Below are 16,259 nucleotides of genomic sequence, written 5' to 3'. Positions count from 1 at the left end.
ATAAGTCCTCATCATTGTAGTATCTGAAAACCTTCCAATAGCACATTAAGCAATGTGGTTACCATCTGTCATGCGTGGTTCGGTTCTCCTGCTTCCCCCTCCCCATCATTAGATTTTAAGGCCGGGGGGTGGGGATGGGTCCTATGATAATCTAGTCTCACCTCCCTCCTGCATGACACGGGCCATAGAATTTCACCTAGTGCTTTTTACATCTAGCACAACAAGGTGTGGTGTTTTTTAGAAAGAAAACCAATCTTGATTTAAAGCCCCCATCATCCTCCCTCTCTCACTTCTGCTCTTGTCTCCAGTGTTTTTGTCACCGCAACAAGCTAGTAATGGAAAAACCTTCCCACAGAGTACTGCTTTCCAGTTTGAAAAAGGCCTTTTTGACTGTCATATAGGCTAGATCATCCACTGAGGCCCACCCCTGATAAACAGTGGGGTACAGTTGCACTAGGCCAGAAATAGCACTAGGAGACAAAATGCTTCCCAGAGCTCCCTGGTGCACCATGGGAGTGTGCTTGCTACTACACTACTGGGGTATAATTCACTACCTCTGTCCACCAGTTCTGTGCAGGCTGGTGTGAAGGGCAGCAAGACTGTAGCCCTACTTCATCCTCAACTGCTATAGAGCACTGTATGCCACAAGGGAGTAGTCCCTATGCTGCCCTGAGCTCCAGGACAGCAATCCAGACTGGTCCTTGTGAAGGCAACAAAAGGGGTGGGAAAGGCTCCCAACAGCCCCCTGCCCTTGACCTGGCTGTGCACTTTCATAAGAGGTAGGCAAGATCTGACCCATAGTGTGGCACTGTGATTATTAAAACCACATTTAAACAACACGCAAGTGGCCTGGTCTGGTCTCGTGCTTCCAGGCAGAGATGTTCTGACAAAGGAGAACTCTATTTCTCATTATTCCTCTTTTGTACAGATCATTTCAAAATTGGGTTTTCAGTCTTGAACAGTTAACCATAGATATTGTAGAAGAACCATTGATGTGCTCTTTTACTCTGTTAAGTAACTGTAAAAATGACATTGTGGAATTCCATTTTGATTGTCTCTCTCTGACTCCAGATCTCTCATGTTCAGTTTACAAGTAAAAAGATGTTTTTCCTCTCAGTGCTGTAAAAGCGTCTTGGGATTTGAAAGTCAAGCTGAATTTTTTCATTCCTGTACATCAGCAACAGGAATCCAGACCCAGCTGATTGTATAAGTGTATATTGACCAACAGGGATGAATTAGTTGTGATCATGAAGGTGGTCGGGAACTTGGTAAGAAGTGATTATTATCTAATAGATTTCAAGAGCCTTTAGAAAGGAGGACATGAGAACAACAAAACAAGGACACTGAACTTCAGAAAGGCAGATTTCAACCGACTCTCAGAAATAGTAGGTACGGTCCCATGGAAAACCAATTAGGAAGAAAAGGAGTTAAAGAGGGCTGGTAGTTCTTAAAAGATGTAATACTGGAGGCTCAACACCAAGCTCTTCCGACATAGAGGAAAGATAAGAAGAGCCACAAGACGCCAATATGGGTGCACAAGGACCTTTTATCAATCTAAAAACCAAAAGGGACACATACAGGAAGGAGTGGTATGTCACCCAAGGAAGTATACACGGGACTAGCATGAGCGTATAGAGACAAAATCAGGAAAGCCAAGGCAAAGAATGAGTTACAGCTGGCAAAAAATGTTAAAGACCAATAGGAAGGAGTTCTTCAATCAGACAAAAAAGAAAGATCAAGGACAGTGTGGGTCCACTGCTCAATGGAGAAGGTGAGCTGGTAATGGAAGATAATAGGGAGGCAGAGCTGTTCAATGCTACTTTGCTTCAGTCTTCTCACAAAAAATAACATGTGACCGGATGACTAGTGAAGTTACCATAGACAATAAAGGGGAAGGGATGCAGATCAGGATAAGTAAAGAACACGTCAGATCTTCTGATCAATTTGAATGAATTCAAATCAGCAGGGCCGGACAGATACTATTCACCGGAAGATGCTGAAGAAATCTCGGAGCCACTGGCAATAAACTCATGGATGACAGGAGAGGTCCCGGAAGACTGGAGAAGGGCTAATATAGTGCCCATCTTTAAAAAGGAGGAGCCAGGAAACTATAGACCAGTCAGCTTAACTCCAATACCTGGGAAGCTTCTAAAGCAATGTATAAAACATTCAATTTGTGAATACCTGGGGGATGAAGTGATAATCACTAGCAGCCAGCATGGATTTAGCAAGAACAAATCATGCCAAACCAGCTTGATTTCCTTCTTTAACAGGGTAACTGATTTGGTTGGTAATGGGAATATACCTGGACTTCAGCAAGGCTTTTGACAGTTCCACATGACACTTGGATAAGTAAGCTGAAGAAATGTGGGCTCGACAGAACTACCATTAAGTTGATACATAATTGATTAAACAGCCACAAATAAAGAGTGACTACTAATGGAATGGTGTCGGATTAGAGGGAGGTCTCAAGTGGGTTCCACAGAAATCAGTTCTGGGTACGGTGTTGTTTAACATCTTTATTAATGACCTGGATGTAGGTATTTATCAAGCATATTCATCAAGTTTGCAGATGACACAAAGGTGGTGGTGGGGTTTCCCTCGCCTCCAGTCAGGTAGGCAGAGAATGAGGGAGGGTCGTGCGAGCCACACCTTAACAATAAAAGAACCGCGTGTGGCTCGTGAGCCACAGTTTGGCCACCCTTGGGCAGGAGATTTTAAAAAAAACATAAGGAAGTACTACTTCACATTGTGCACTGTCCACGTGTGGAAATCTTTGCCAGGAGATTTGTGAAGGCCAAAATGATAACAGGGTTCAAAAAAGAAGTAGATAAATTCATGGAGGATAAGTCCATTAATGGCTATTAACCAGATGGGCAAGGATACAACACCAAGCTCTGAGTGTCCCTCGCCTCTCTTTGCCAGAAACTGTGAGTGGATGACAGCGGATGTATTATTTGATAATTACCTGTTCTGTTCATTCCCTCCGAAGCATCTGGCATTGACCACTGTTGGAAGACAGGGTGGACCACTGGTCTGACCATTACACATGGCTTAGAACTAATTTACACTGGATTTATAACTCACACTGCTGTTTGTCACCATTATTCTTAATCAAAAACATGCAACTACATACGGTAGGCTACATTTGGTCTAACATCTTTATCAGCTATATGGAAATTATCCAGTGAATTGCTTCGCTCGTATAAGTAAGTCTCCAAACCATGCTTCTCCAATTGTTTTGCAGCTTAACATGAACCACCATAATGTGTGATCAATAATAAGTAAGGTTAAGATTTTGTCAGTTATTTTGTCAGTTATTTTTACTATAAATAACCAACAGGTCATGGGCTTCTGTGAATTTTTGTTTTATTGCCTGTGACCTGTTGGTGACTTTTACTAAAAACAATGAGTGGGAGGACTGAAGCCCGAGCCCCGTGGGAGGTAAGAGAGCCCAAGCCCTGCTGCAGGGGCAGAGGAGTTGAGCACCTGCTGCCACCACAGTTGACAGCTCTGGGGTCCTCGCTGCAGCCCCAGCAGCTCAGAACTCCGGGGTCCCCACCACCTGTGGCAGCTGATGACTCTGTGTGCCCCCGCAACCCATGGCTTCTGGAGCTCTGGGACCAGTGGCTGAAAGCTCCAGGACCCCCCTTCGCCCATGGGTTTTGCCTGTGCAATTGATAAGCATGTATGTTTGCTGGAGCTATTTAGTTTAAAAATGTGTCCCCTACTATTAGCATAGCACGTGCAGAATTTAGCACATAGCTCCTGTTGCTATTAGAGTCACACCCCTAATACAGGGTGTTCCCAGAATAATCGCGGGATTTTTTTCTTGCAGGAACTAAAAAAAAAAAAAAAAAGAAAACTGAAGTTGGCCCGTGGTTAGTTAAATTGCATTTGGCTGATAATGGCATAGATGGAAGAGGAAAGGGAGGAGAAAAGATGGTCTTGGAGTTCACTCAGTTTTTAACTTAGTAAGTTATAAGTTACAAAGGTGGGGGTGCCTTTTTTTCTTTTACTAGATTCAGAAACGTGGGTTTGGAGAATGTCTGTCTGTTTTTTTGCTCCAAAATGAGTACTAGTAACCGTTGGCTTTGCCCCTCAAATATTCTGCATGCAACATATCTGAAGTATGTAGGTATGGCGTAGAGTATAGTGTGAGTGCTCTGACTCTATCTGGAAGGATCTTAGAAATACATACATCTAAGCCAGAGGTGGGCAAACTATGGCCCGCAGGACACAGCCGGCCTAGGGGACCATCCTGCCCGGTTCTTGAGCTCCCTGCCGGGGTGGCTAGCCCCTGGTCCCTCCCCTGCTGTCTCCTGCAGCCACATGGGCAACGCGGCTGGCTCCGGCCATGGTGGTGACGCAGCTGCCAGTCCTTCTGCTCTGAACAGCATGGTAAGGGGGTGAGGAGTGGGGGGTTGGATAAGGGGTACATGGTCCCAGGGGGCAGTCAGGGGGCAGGGGGCGGAGGTTCTAGGGGGGGCTGGTTAGGGGACGGGGAACAGGGTGGGTTGGATAGGATGGGAGTCCAAGGGGGCCTGTCGGGGGTGTGGATAGGGGTCGGAGCAGTCAGGGGACAGGGAGGGTTGGATGGGGGGGCAGTTAGGGGTGGGAGATCCCGGGAGGGGGCAGTCAGAGGACAAGGAGCAGTAGGGGGGGTTGGATGGGGTGGAGGTTATGGGGACGCAGTCAGAGGACAGGGAGCGGTTGCATAGGTGTCGGAGTCTCAGGGGGCCTTTCAGGGGGCGGGGGTGTGGATAGGGGCCAGGGCAGTCGGGACAGGGAGCGGGGGGGCGGGGCGGCGGTCGGATGGGGGTAATGAGTCCCGGGGGGGCGGGCGGGCGGTCAGGGGACAAGCAGCAGGAGCCGTTGGATGGGTCTGGAGTTCTGAGGGGGGAAGTCAGGGGACAGGAAATGGGAGGGGGCAGAGACCAGGCTGTTTGGGGAGGCACAGCCTTCCCTACCTGGCCCTCCATAGAGTTTCGCAATCCTGATGTGGCCCTCGGGCCAAAAAAGTCCGCCCTCCACCCCCGAGCTAAGCTCTCTCCAGATTCAGTTTTGCTGTCAAAGTTCCTAGAGTATCCAGTGATTTCACCTCTACAGGGTGATGTTTCAGTTTTGATTAAGAGGTGAAAAAAGACAAATGACAGAGATGTTTATTCTGTCAAATACCATAGTGACTGGATGCTAACTCTTCAGTCTCCGCTGCCAAGCTCACAAAGATTTTTGGCCATTTGAGATAAATTTTACTGGGTGAAATTCTATAGGCTGTGTTATGCAGGTCAAGATGGTCATAATGGTCTCTTCTGGTCTTAAAAACTATAATTTTTTGTTATAATCAGTTTTTGTAAAGCCCAGTCATAACTTCCTGAAATAGAAATGTATTGTGAAAATGCTGGTAGGTCTTTATTTACAGCTACCCAAACAGCACTGGCCATTATAATGCATTAATTTTCTCCCCTGAAATAATATTATGGAACTGACCTCTCACATGCTTTGAACTCAATGGGAATCCAATAGATGGAATCAGGCAGTGTTATTTGTGTTTATTACTGAGGATTTCTATTCAAATTATTAGCTAAAAAAGAATCATAGTGAAGAAGTGCACACATTTTCTAAAAGGAAACCTATAAGAGGAGCCATGTACTCATTTGGGGGCTATCCAAAGCCCTCTAAATCAATGAGAGTAATGGCTTTGGATCAGGTCACTAGACAGAAGAATTATCAAAGAATGATGGCTTTTGTTTCAGTTGTTTAACAATATGTCTTTGGCATTAATTACATTCTACATTAAAATACTTGTATTTTATTTACTAATGTATAACATTGTTTTTTACTTACAGCAGATTTCAGGTTTTTTTTGTTGTTCTTAAATGCAGCCTAATCAAACACTCTGAACACTTGATAGAACTTGATCTAGATGGCAACGCTATAGGAGAACTTTGTGCAACTGACATCCTGGAAGCTCTTACGGAGAGGAAAAAAGGTGGAATGTCTCCAACTTCAGTCCATAAGCTTTAAAAATTACTTTACTTATTATTTAGGTGTTCATCAGGGTGTTTATACAAAGGATATGAGGAATGTTATATGTTAGTTAAATTTCTATGCAAATTCAGTACTATTTAAAATACAATACAACCTTGAGTATCTTAGAGAATTCTCAGTGTAACAGATGTCAGGGGAAAAGACCCTGTTATGGAAAATTGAGCTTTGTGTACTTATATTTGTGTGAATGCAAGGTACAAGTCAGAAAAAGGATCCAAATCCTGAAAATGCCTATGTATGCTGTATCTGCTATACATGGGGAAAAGCAGATGGGGGAAAAACAGCCACCAGGGTTGGGGAGAGAGCTGGAATGTGTGTGAAGGTTCACGATTGGTGAGGGAATGGGAATAAGGAGGTGCAACAGCAAGGAACTGTTAGGAGTTATGCAGCACTGGGGAGGGTTAGAAAGGAGGCAGATACAGCAGCTGAAAATGGCTGCTGGCATTTCTATAAAAGATAATTAATACATCAGTACATATGATATGGTTTAGTAATCCTGGTTACAGGATTACTAAAGTCATATATATGACTTGTTCTAATTTATACTTTAGTAATTCTGTAATAACCATATCATATGTACTGATGTATTACTTATCTTTTATAGAAATGCCAGCAGCCATTCCTTAACCAATCGTGAACTTTCACACACACTCCAGCTCTCGCCCCAACCCTGGTGGCTGTTTATCCCATCTGCTCCTTCCCACTTGCTGGTTCTCCCACATCCCATGGAACTGTGATTTAGTATTTAGCAAAGTAAAAAAAAAAAAAAATGCTGTTCTGTCTATAGTTCAAATATTTTTGCTCTCAAGAATTACTGCTGTGTGGCAGTCATTTGTCAATCAGAAGAGAACTGCAAACTTCAAGACCTTTTTAAATCAGACAGATGTGATATTCTGTGTGAGAGGAAAATATCTGGAGGCAGAAATGCTGTTCTGTTGGCAGGTCAATAGAAAACAGTGAAGAAAAATAGAAATCACAGTGGAATTTGATTGTGGGGAACACTTCATTATTACATCAGTGAATATTTCTGTGAGTTAGAGAGGGTTGAAAAAAAGGATATTTAGTTTTTGATAGTCGAAAATAGGAAACTATATTCTTCATTGTCTCAACAGACAAGATGCCAGGCTTAAATATTAAGGTTACACCACAGATTTCCTCAAATACTTTCAAGTCAATTTTCAAGAACAGCAAGAAGCTTAAATCAACTAAAAAGAGAATGAAAAAGGTATGTACTTACTGCTTTTCCAGCCTTTACATTAACAGAAAAGCTTCATCATGATTCTTGTTCTTAATGAAAAAAAAGATCACGTAAATAGATTCTGCTCTGGAGGTTTTACTTCACTTAAGGCTTGTCTACACTTAAAAGGCTGCAGTGGCCTCCTGTCAGCATGGGTAGCATCTTCACTGAAGCGCTACAGTGGTGCAGCTGTATCAGTACAGTTGAGCCGCTGCATCCTTTTAAGTGAAGAAAAGCCCTAACTTCTGCCCACAGCCCCATGTTCTGTTCATAATTCCGCAAGATCTGGATGTTTCTGCTAAAATGATCAGCAGAGAAATAATTAGGTGCTGATATTTAAATTGTTATTATTAGGATTCAGAATCAACACCTCATTCAGAAACAAGTGCAGTTCACATCCTCAGAGCAATTGCTCTCCTTCATGATTTTGCCTCAGAATCCCATTGTAGTAGTTGTTTGCCTAGCAACATGACTCCTACATGGGCACTGTGCAGGGCAGTGTGCAGGCACAGTTGGAGCATTGTTAGTAAGTAATCCTTTATCAGAATGCCTGTCTGCTGTTCCCTCCTACCCACCACCACATGCACTGCACAAATCTTCCTATCCTGGGTCTTAATTGACCCAGAGAGCTGTGTAAATTGTGGGCTAGATATTCAGCCCTAAACTAAGAGAGGGAAAATGTTACAGTAGTCCAGCTGCCATCAAATCATAGAAGATGCTTGGTATGCTGTTCTCTTGTTTGAATTCCTCTTTGTAATGGTACTTGCCTTGAGAAACTGGACTACATAGTGGCAGCACTATGGAAAAGGAACAATGCTGGAAGAACAGAGGAGTAAATCCACTCAACTATATAGTTGTACCAGTTCTGTTTCTGACATGAAAAATGTAAAGCCAAAATTTAATGCCCAGATTACAAAGACATGTCATGCTCCAAATTCAGATTTTATTTTTAATAAAATTTCACATATCGTAACAGTAATAGAAATGGTTATTTTTTTTAAATAAAATCAATTTTTGTTGGGATTTAAATATAATCCACTGTTTCTAATCCAAATACTGCACCACTGTGCCAGTGCATGAGAACCAAAAAGACCCTAGATAATTTTTATTTGCACTGTCTAAGCAGAGTGAAATTCAAATAATCAACTGTATGAGGGCTTTTCTACACTTCGACATTTTCTGAAATAGCTATCCTGAATAATTCTTCAAGAATAATTATTTCAATATAATGGCCCAGGTGGACACTCTTATTCCAGAATAAGAATGCCTTTTTCTAATTTAACTCTAGAAATAGTTTGGTTTAGAATAATTTAATTATTCTGGGATAGCTGTTCCAGTACATTTCCAATTCTTGAAAAGCTCTTGGCCCTGGTCCTGCATTCCACCGATGCAGGGACCCACTGAAATCAATGGAGATCTTCATGACTCAGGAATTTGTTCACATGGATCAAAATGCAAGACCAGTGTCTAAATGGTAGCAAGTAAACTGACTTTTAAAATTATTTTAAATTTAATAATTCAAAGTGCTATTAAAGAAACTTAATTTTTAAAAAATCATTTTGAACCGGACAGTGTCTTATTAAAGTTTGTTTTAAAACAATATGAGGAAAAAAGACATCAGACTTTGAAAATAAAAATACAGAAACTGCTAATTGTTGTCCATTTCTCATTAACATTTTTAGGGCCTACTTCAAACACTTCAGGCACATAAGTAGTGCCACTGAAGTCAACAAGACTACTTGTGTGCGTACGCAAAACCATTTTCAAGATTGAGACCTCAGTATAACTTATTTCAGATACACCAATAATGTATTCATTTAGAGTAAGATTGTAACACCCTATACCTTGGGGGGGGCATCCTGGAACCCCCATATTCCTCATTTTTATATAATCATGATCTTACGTATAAAGCATACCTTGTAAGGTATCGGGGGAAAGGATATGATCTGCTGAAAGTCATTTCTCTATCCATATATGTATATCATTAATGCATATGAAGTTATGAGAATTGTGTTGTATGGTGGTCACTAAAACATGCATTAAAGTTAGGGAATCAGCCAGATATTAGCTCCCCAGAGGCAACAGCAAGGAAAGTAGCCAACACCAGGGCGGGGTGTCAATCAACCCATCAACAACCATTGTCCAGTAAGGGAGCTACAATGCAATGACTCACCTGCATGAGGCCACACCAGGGGAATTGCTCAACCTTGCCTGGAGACTCAGCAATGCACCCAGACATGCATGGACTTGTGTTTTCCAAGCACATGGACTGAAGATATAAAACCGAACACAGGGGGCCCATGCTGAGCCTTTCTCCTTCACCCACCTATGCTGCAAGCAACAAGGACACTCTAAAGACTCCAGCTGAGGGGACTGGCTCAGCTTTCAAGAGTGAAATCTGTGTACTATGAACTGCAATGTCCAGTGGGGTGAGAAAAACTGCTTAATCTACATGTTGCCCAGTCTAATAGGGTTGAGAGTTTAGACTGCATGCTTAGTTTCCAAAATAAAATAAAATATAACTCTGACTTTTTGCCTATCACTTAATATCACTTAAAATCTATTTTGTAGTCAATAAATTTGATTAACTGTTTATCTTTACCAGTGAGTTTGTATGAAGTATGTGGCAAAACTGATCAGGTTTGCAAAGGCTGGTGTATATCCACTTTCCATTGATGAAGTGGTGAACCAATTAATAAATTTGGACTGCTCATCTTGAGCAGTTTTGCAGTTCTCAAACTGTGGATTTGTGTCTCCAGAGATAACATGCTTGTTAACTGCAAAAATGTTTTAAAATAAAATAATATATAGAGGTGAGAAATAACAGACCTCAACCCTATTGTCCTTCTGCAAATTTGTGTACACAGAGTCAATCCCTTACCTCTCTCTAAAAGTGCAAAGTTTCAAAAAGTTCAATGAATAGAAGATTGTTGGGGGCAGAATAGATCTGGACAAGAAGGAGAAGTCCGGAGACAAATGTGAGAAGGGAGGGACAGGCAGTAGAAACAAAAGTGAAACTGTTTGAGCAGCATATTCCAGAAGTCTTGAGGTCTTTCTGAGTGTAGCCTTCATTGACTTGAGATCTATCATACCGATCTCTCAGTAGAAGGGAAAACCTATAATAGCAGCACTGGCCAGTGAGCGCTGCTTGAGCCTTTGGTAATTTTATACAGCAGGCATCACACTGCTGTTGAGCGCTGCTAAGATCTGTACAGCAGGTACACTGGGGTGTGCGATGCTTGAGCTTTGATCAGCTCTGTGTAGCAGGCATCAGCACAGATTGCTGGACACTGCTGAGCTCGTGTGAGTTCTGGGTAAGCAGAGGCTCGGACTTGGAAAAGTCCAGTGAGTGCTGCTGGAGAAGAAGAGGCCAGCACAGTTAGCTGGTAGGTACTGCTTGAGCTTTGGTAGCTCTGGGAAAGGCAGGCTCCGACTAAAGAGAGTCCGGTGAGCACTGCTCACAGCCACAGAGGTTGTGTCTGTGTGTGGATCAGACAGTAAGGTTTGCAGGATGAGCACCAGAACCTTTGGCTCTGATGGCTGGAGCAAGGAGATAAATAAAAATTCTCTCAAGTATTGTGTGAATTATTTCAGAAAATGTAAAAATCCTTGGGCATAGGCTGTGTTTAAGAGGACTAAGGCTTATGAGAAACTCTGTCCGAGGTGGGAAAGTTTTGTTACCACTAAGCCTGTCCCAAACAAGCTAAAGAAAAGGGCTTTGGTTTATGGTTTGATGATGGTGTCAATAGAACTAGATGGGCACATAAAAGAAAAAAATCACAGTCAGGTTAGAAGAGCAGGTAGGGCATCAGAAAACTGAAAAAGAGAAGCTGACTGCTCAGAATAATGCCTTGTCAGCTCAGGCATTTGAGTCAGTCAATGCAAATTAATCAGCTGGAGCAGCAGATACAAGAGTTAAGTTATGAGATTAATAAAAAGAGTAAGAAAACTTGTGTTAATTAAGAAATTAGAGGAATCTCAGGCTTCTACTAAAGAATTAATTAAAGATATTAAAAGAAACCAGGAAGGTAGCTGAAATCATTCTCACTATAACAATAAAATTTGTAACTTAAGGGAAGAGCTGAGAAAAGCAAAAGGCACTATTGCAGCAATAAATGGGGATCCTTTAAGAGAACCATGGGTCTGGGGACTCAGATTTAGAAGAGGATGAAGAAATTGATTATTTACAGGGTCAATGGGAGGCAAAGGCTATAGATTCCTGTCCTTTTGCTCCTCAAGCACTGGAAGTAGTAGAGAGCCTGAGGGACATGAAGGAGGGAAAAAGATATCCCCCCATGGCTTCTGTCACCACCACTGTGGTTAATTATGGACCTAACAGACCAGTGGAGACAAGATACGAAAAAAAACCTTACGGTCCTGATCAAGCAAGAGCTGTTGGGAAGACATTAGGTCCACTCAGCAAAGAAAGAGCACTGGTAGGGTTGTCCAAGTTAAGCAGCATGCTAGTCATCAGCAAGGAAGACACCACAGCTTTATTGAGAGAGTGTATGTGTAGTGAAGAGCATAGCACTTTGCCAGGAGAAGTTCATCTTGCAAGCACCAGAGACATCAGAGAGGTCTCTGAAGCAGTCTACCAACTCTATTTTCCACATGAAAATCTCATAGGGAAGTACTACTCAGACAAGCAAAGACCTGATGAAAGACCTGAGAGGTTTCTGAGTAGAAAACAACTTCTATATTGGTTATCAGGACTGTCACCAATAGTGAATGGAACACTACCTGCGACACTGCACACTTTAAGGAAGCGTTCATTCAAGGGCTCCTTCCTACTTTAAAGATCAACCTTGGGTCTTTGGGTCCTAATGACATTAAAGGAGATTGAAGAATGCTAAGAGAAGCCTTTGAACTGCAGCAAGAAGCTTTTCCCAGTCATTGGCAGTAGAAGAAAATATCTGCAGTGAAATTTGCAGACACTGAATCCAATGAACAGAAAGGGAAGAAGTCAAGTTCCAATAGCAAGGACTGTGTACCAAAGTCAGATACGAGGGGTGCCTCAAATCACACAGAATCAAAAAATTATCAAGACAAACAAGACCTCTACTGAAATATGAAACAAAGGACCCAATAGATAGATTGCCCACTGATGAACTGTTCACCTTCATACTTGCCAAGTCTTCTGATGAAACATCAACAGCCACATCAGTCAAGCAAACGCAGCTGCAAAATCATACAGACATACAGAGCCAAACTCTTCCTTCTTCCTCAGTGGTGGCACCAATTGACGACTCATGGGGAAGACCAGTGGTAGATGCCCCATTTAAGGGGGGTTTGGTAAATTCAAACAAACAATTCTTGTGGATATAGGTGCCATGCTATCTCTTATCTGTAGAAAGACAACATCAGAATTAAAGAAGTGTCCTAAGCAAGAAATAAAAATTTTAGAAGGCTACAATGGGAAAGAAAGTGTTGTGCATTTCTTAGAGCCCATAACACAGAACACTGGAAGGTTAACTGCCAAAACTACCTTTGGTATCCAGTCTTTGGATGGACAAGGGATAATTTGAGTTGATATTTTAAAAGGACTGAATCTTATTATGGACTTGCCTAACAGAATTTTAATTCAAGACAAGATTGCACAGAGAGGATTCATTGTGCCTGCATCCCATAGAGTAGCTGCTGTGAAAGCTCCTGAGGAATTGAAGATTCCTAACTAGGAACAAGAAGTTGCAGAAGTAGCAATGAAATATCTTAATGCTTTTGCTACATATAAGCTGCAGTGTGGGAAGATAAGTGCTGGGGTTTTGGCGGGTCTGCTCCAAAACCTCAATGACAGTACAGGTATTCAGGAGATGTAGAAAAGGGGATCAGAGAGACAATCAATGCCCTCACTGGTCAAGAAGTATTAGTAGAAACCTCAAGCACTTGTAACTCTCCCATCTGGCCAGTACTAAAGGCAGATAAAAAGACGTGGAGACTCTCAGTGGATTACAGGGAATTAAACAAAGTAACACCCGGAATGATGCCGGTGGTGGCAAAGTTTCAAGAAGTGATGGCGGCTGTTGCGGCAGGAGCTAAATGGTTCACTGTTTTAGATCTATCAAATGCATTTTTTTCAACACCGCCCCTATACCTAGCTCTTGGTATAAATTTGCCTTCACTTTTGATGATCGACAGTTGACATTCAGTAGAGTCCTTCAGGGATACCATAACGCCTCATCAATCTGCCATAAATTTGTCACTAGAATGTGGGATGAAATAAATGGCAAGAGTAATGTGATCAATTATGTAAATGATGTGCTAATCACAACCACAACCAAAGAAGAAAACCTTAAGATCTTGGACTCTGTATTAAGTAGAATTCAAGAAACTGGATTAATCATCAATCTGGTAAAAGCACAGATGTTGTAACAGTCACATATCTTGTCACATATAACAGGTCACATATCTTGGAATAGAACTGGGTAAATCTGGGTGAAGACCAAATGCCCAGAGAATAGAGCTGATCGGTAAGCTACCAGCTCCCCAAGATGTATCAGCACTGCGATCCTTCCTAGGTCAATCAGGTTTTTCCAGAGACTTCATCAAGTACTATATAGAAGTTGCCCAGCCTCTTTATACCTTGTTGAAAAAGAACTAAGAGTGGATCTGGGGCAGAGAACAAGAAGCAGCATTTTGCCAATTATAACTTGTAAAAGGCTCTTGTAAAAGCTCCTGCTCTGGCCTATCCTCAGCCAAATCAACCTTTCTACTTACAATTGGCTACCACTGAGAAAGTTTAGTGTTATTGCAAGATGTGGGAGTAGGAGCAAAGCCAGTAGCTTTTGGATCTCAAGTGCTGAGTGAGATAGAAAAAAGATTTTCACCATGTGAAAAAGAGGTATGTACGTTGACCTGGGCACTCCAGCATTGGGAGTATATCATAGGAATGTCTCCAGTCGTACTAAGAACTACGCATACGCCAATTAAGTATTTGCTATTGGGCAAGATTAATGAAGGCAGAGTTTCACGTCTGGCTGGATGGACCCTACACCTCCTCAACTGAAATGTAGAAGTGGAGAAAGTACAGAATTTGTCACTAGTACCATATGCACTACTGGTACAAGGAGAGGACCAAAAATGCCCTATTCCCTATGAAGACTCAAAGCAGTTGGAATCCCCCTTTCAACTAGGAATTTCTTTCGAACAAGCACAACAGTTGGGAATGGGCATATGGTTTGTGGATGGAAGATGCTATTACCATCAAGGCAAACCATGTACAGGATATGATTCCCTATAAATAAGTACCAACAAAATACTTCATGGAATGGTAATTCCACATTTGGCTCAGGCGGCAGAAGTTGTGGCCATTGCAGCTACCATTGAAGCAGCGAGCCCAGAAATAGATTTATTAATCTGCTCAGATTCAGACTGGGCTGTGCATGTTCTGAGAAACCAGATGTCAGTATGAGTCAAATGAAATATGACGTCCGCAGATGGGAAAGTAATAGCTCATGCCCAGTACTTACTCCATGCTTGGAAAATAGCCAAATCTTGAGAAGGAAAAATCTATATGTTGAAAGTGAAAGTGCACAGGAAAACCAGGGTGAAATATCTTAATTCAATAATAAGGTGGATTCCCTAGCCAAACAAGAAGATCTACTGGGTCCAGAAAAACTGTGGACCATGTCCACCAATATTGTCAGAAAAGTGCAACCAGGTGACCCAACATCTTGATTAGATTTAACATCTTTACAGATTCAAAATAAAGAACAGAAGGAACTGATTGAGAAAGGAGAATACAAGAACTACAAAGTATTCAAGGACAAGAATAACTTGGTTATGGCTCATAAGAAAGACACAAACAAGCAAATCCATGTACTTGTAATTCTGTCCTCTTTGAGAAAGGAGCTAATAACTTTAGCACATAACTAAGGGCATTTTGGAATAGAGATAAAGGTCAACAGAATTTTAACTGTCCGATGGTAGCCTCGTTAAAGATATAGAAATGTATGTATATAATTGTCTTTCATGTGCAGAAAACAATCCAGACAAAAAGATAATTAAAGGTCCTCTTATACACCAGCCATATGGGCCCATAGTCAAGGATACAGATCGATTTCATAGGTCCACTGCCCCAAACTGGATCTGGCATAAATATTGCCTGGTCATGGTAGACTCCTTTTCTAAGTGGATAGAGGCGTATCTGACCCAAAACAATATGGCCAGTATGATGGCTAGGTTTACCAGACACAACAGATTCAGATCAAGGACCTCATTTTGTAGGTGACATAATGAAATGCATGTGCTAAGCATTTGGAAAAAAACAGAAATTCCAGGTTACCGGTTACCCACAAAGCTCTGGGTTAGTGGAACATACTAACTGGACTTTAAAGACTGCTTTGAGAAAAATAGTGACAGTCAGGAAAGGACTTGGATAGAAAACTCCCAATAATACTTATGGCTATGAGATCTACAATTGCTTCACATAGGTATACCCCCCATGAAGTAATACATGGCAGAATAATGAGGACACCTGAGCAATGGGGGCTAGGTGAAATGCTGCTTGATAACTACCAACTATGTATTCTCATGAATCAGTTTATGAGCAAGCTGCTAAGCACTACTAGCACCATTCAGAAGCAGGTTGCTATTAGGTTAAGAAGCAAGATAAAGCAAATGGACAAAAGATTGGGCAGTATATTAAATCCTAAGGAATGGGATGTAGGTGACAGGGTTTTATATAGATTCTATTTAGAGAAGAACCATGCCTTAAGTCCCAAATGTCTAGGTCGAGTAGTGACCGTGAACAAGGCTTGCCCAACAGTTTACCAGGTGGAGGTAAAAGGGAAAAAGAAAGCTTATGCTCCAATATGTCTGTTAGTCTATAAAGTGCCACAGGACTCTTTGCCGCTTTTACAGATCCAGACTAACACAGCTACCCCTCTGATACTTGGTACCCTTAAATGGTTTCACTCATCACAGTTAAAGGATTGGAAGGGATTTGTTAAGTGATGTCAATAAATCCTTTTCT

The 16,259-nt window shown here is 41.9% G+C and overlaps 1 protein-coding gene and 1 long non-coding RNA gene across 2 annotated transcripts in view; one reads left to right on the top strand and one right to left on the bottom strand.

The window, feature by feature from the left end:
• Nucleotides 1–9,714, top strand: part of LOC141993965 (uncharacterized) — a 30,020-nt gene extending 20,306 nt beyond the window's left edge. Inside the window, exons 9-12 of the mRNA XM_074963844.1 lie at nucleotides 3,839–3,974; nucleotides 5,886–5,992; nucleotides 7,164–7,276; nucleotides 8,971–9,714. Coding sequence (XP_074819945.1) covers nucleotides 3,839–3,974; nucleotides 5,886–5,992; nucleotides 7,164–7,276; nucleotides 8,971–9,003 — 389 coding nt within the window. The 3' untranslated portion in view covers nucleotides 9,004–9,714. The remainder of the gene's footprint in view (nucleotides 1–3,838; nucleotides 3,975–5,885; nucleotides 5,993–7,163; nucleotides 7,277–8,970) is intronic.
• LOC141993967 (uncharacterized) overlaps nucleotides 1–16,259 on the bottom strand; it is a 33,639-nt gene that overhangs the window by 13,632 nt on the left and 3,748 nt on the right. The window lies entirely within an intron of this gene.

Source organism: Natator depressus, chromosome 9 (genome assembly GCF_965152275.1).
Source record: "Natator depressus isolate rNatDep1 chromosome 9, rNatDep2.hap1, whole genome shotgun sequence".
In the NCBI taxonomy this organism is placed as follows: Eukaryota; Metazoa; Chordata; order Testudines; family Cheloniidae; genus Natator; species Natator depressus.
This window is presented reverse-complemented; position numbering and strand designations above follow the sequence as displayed.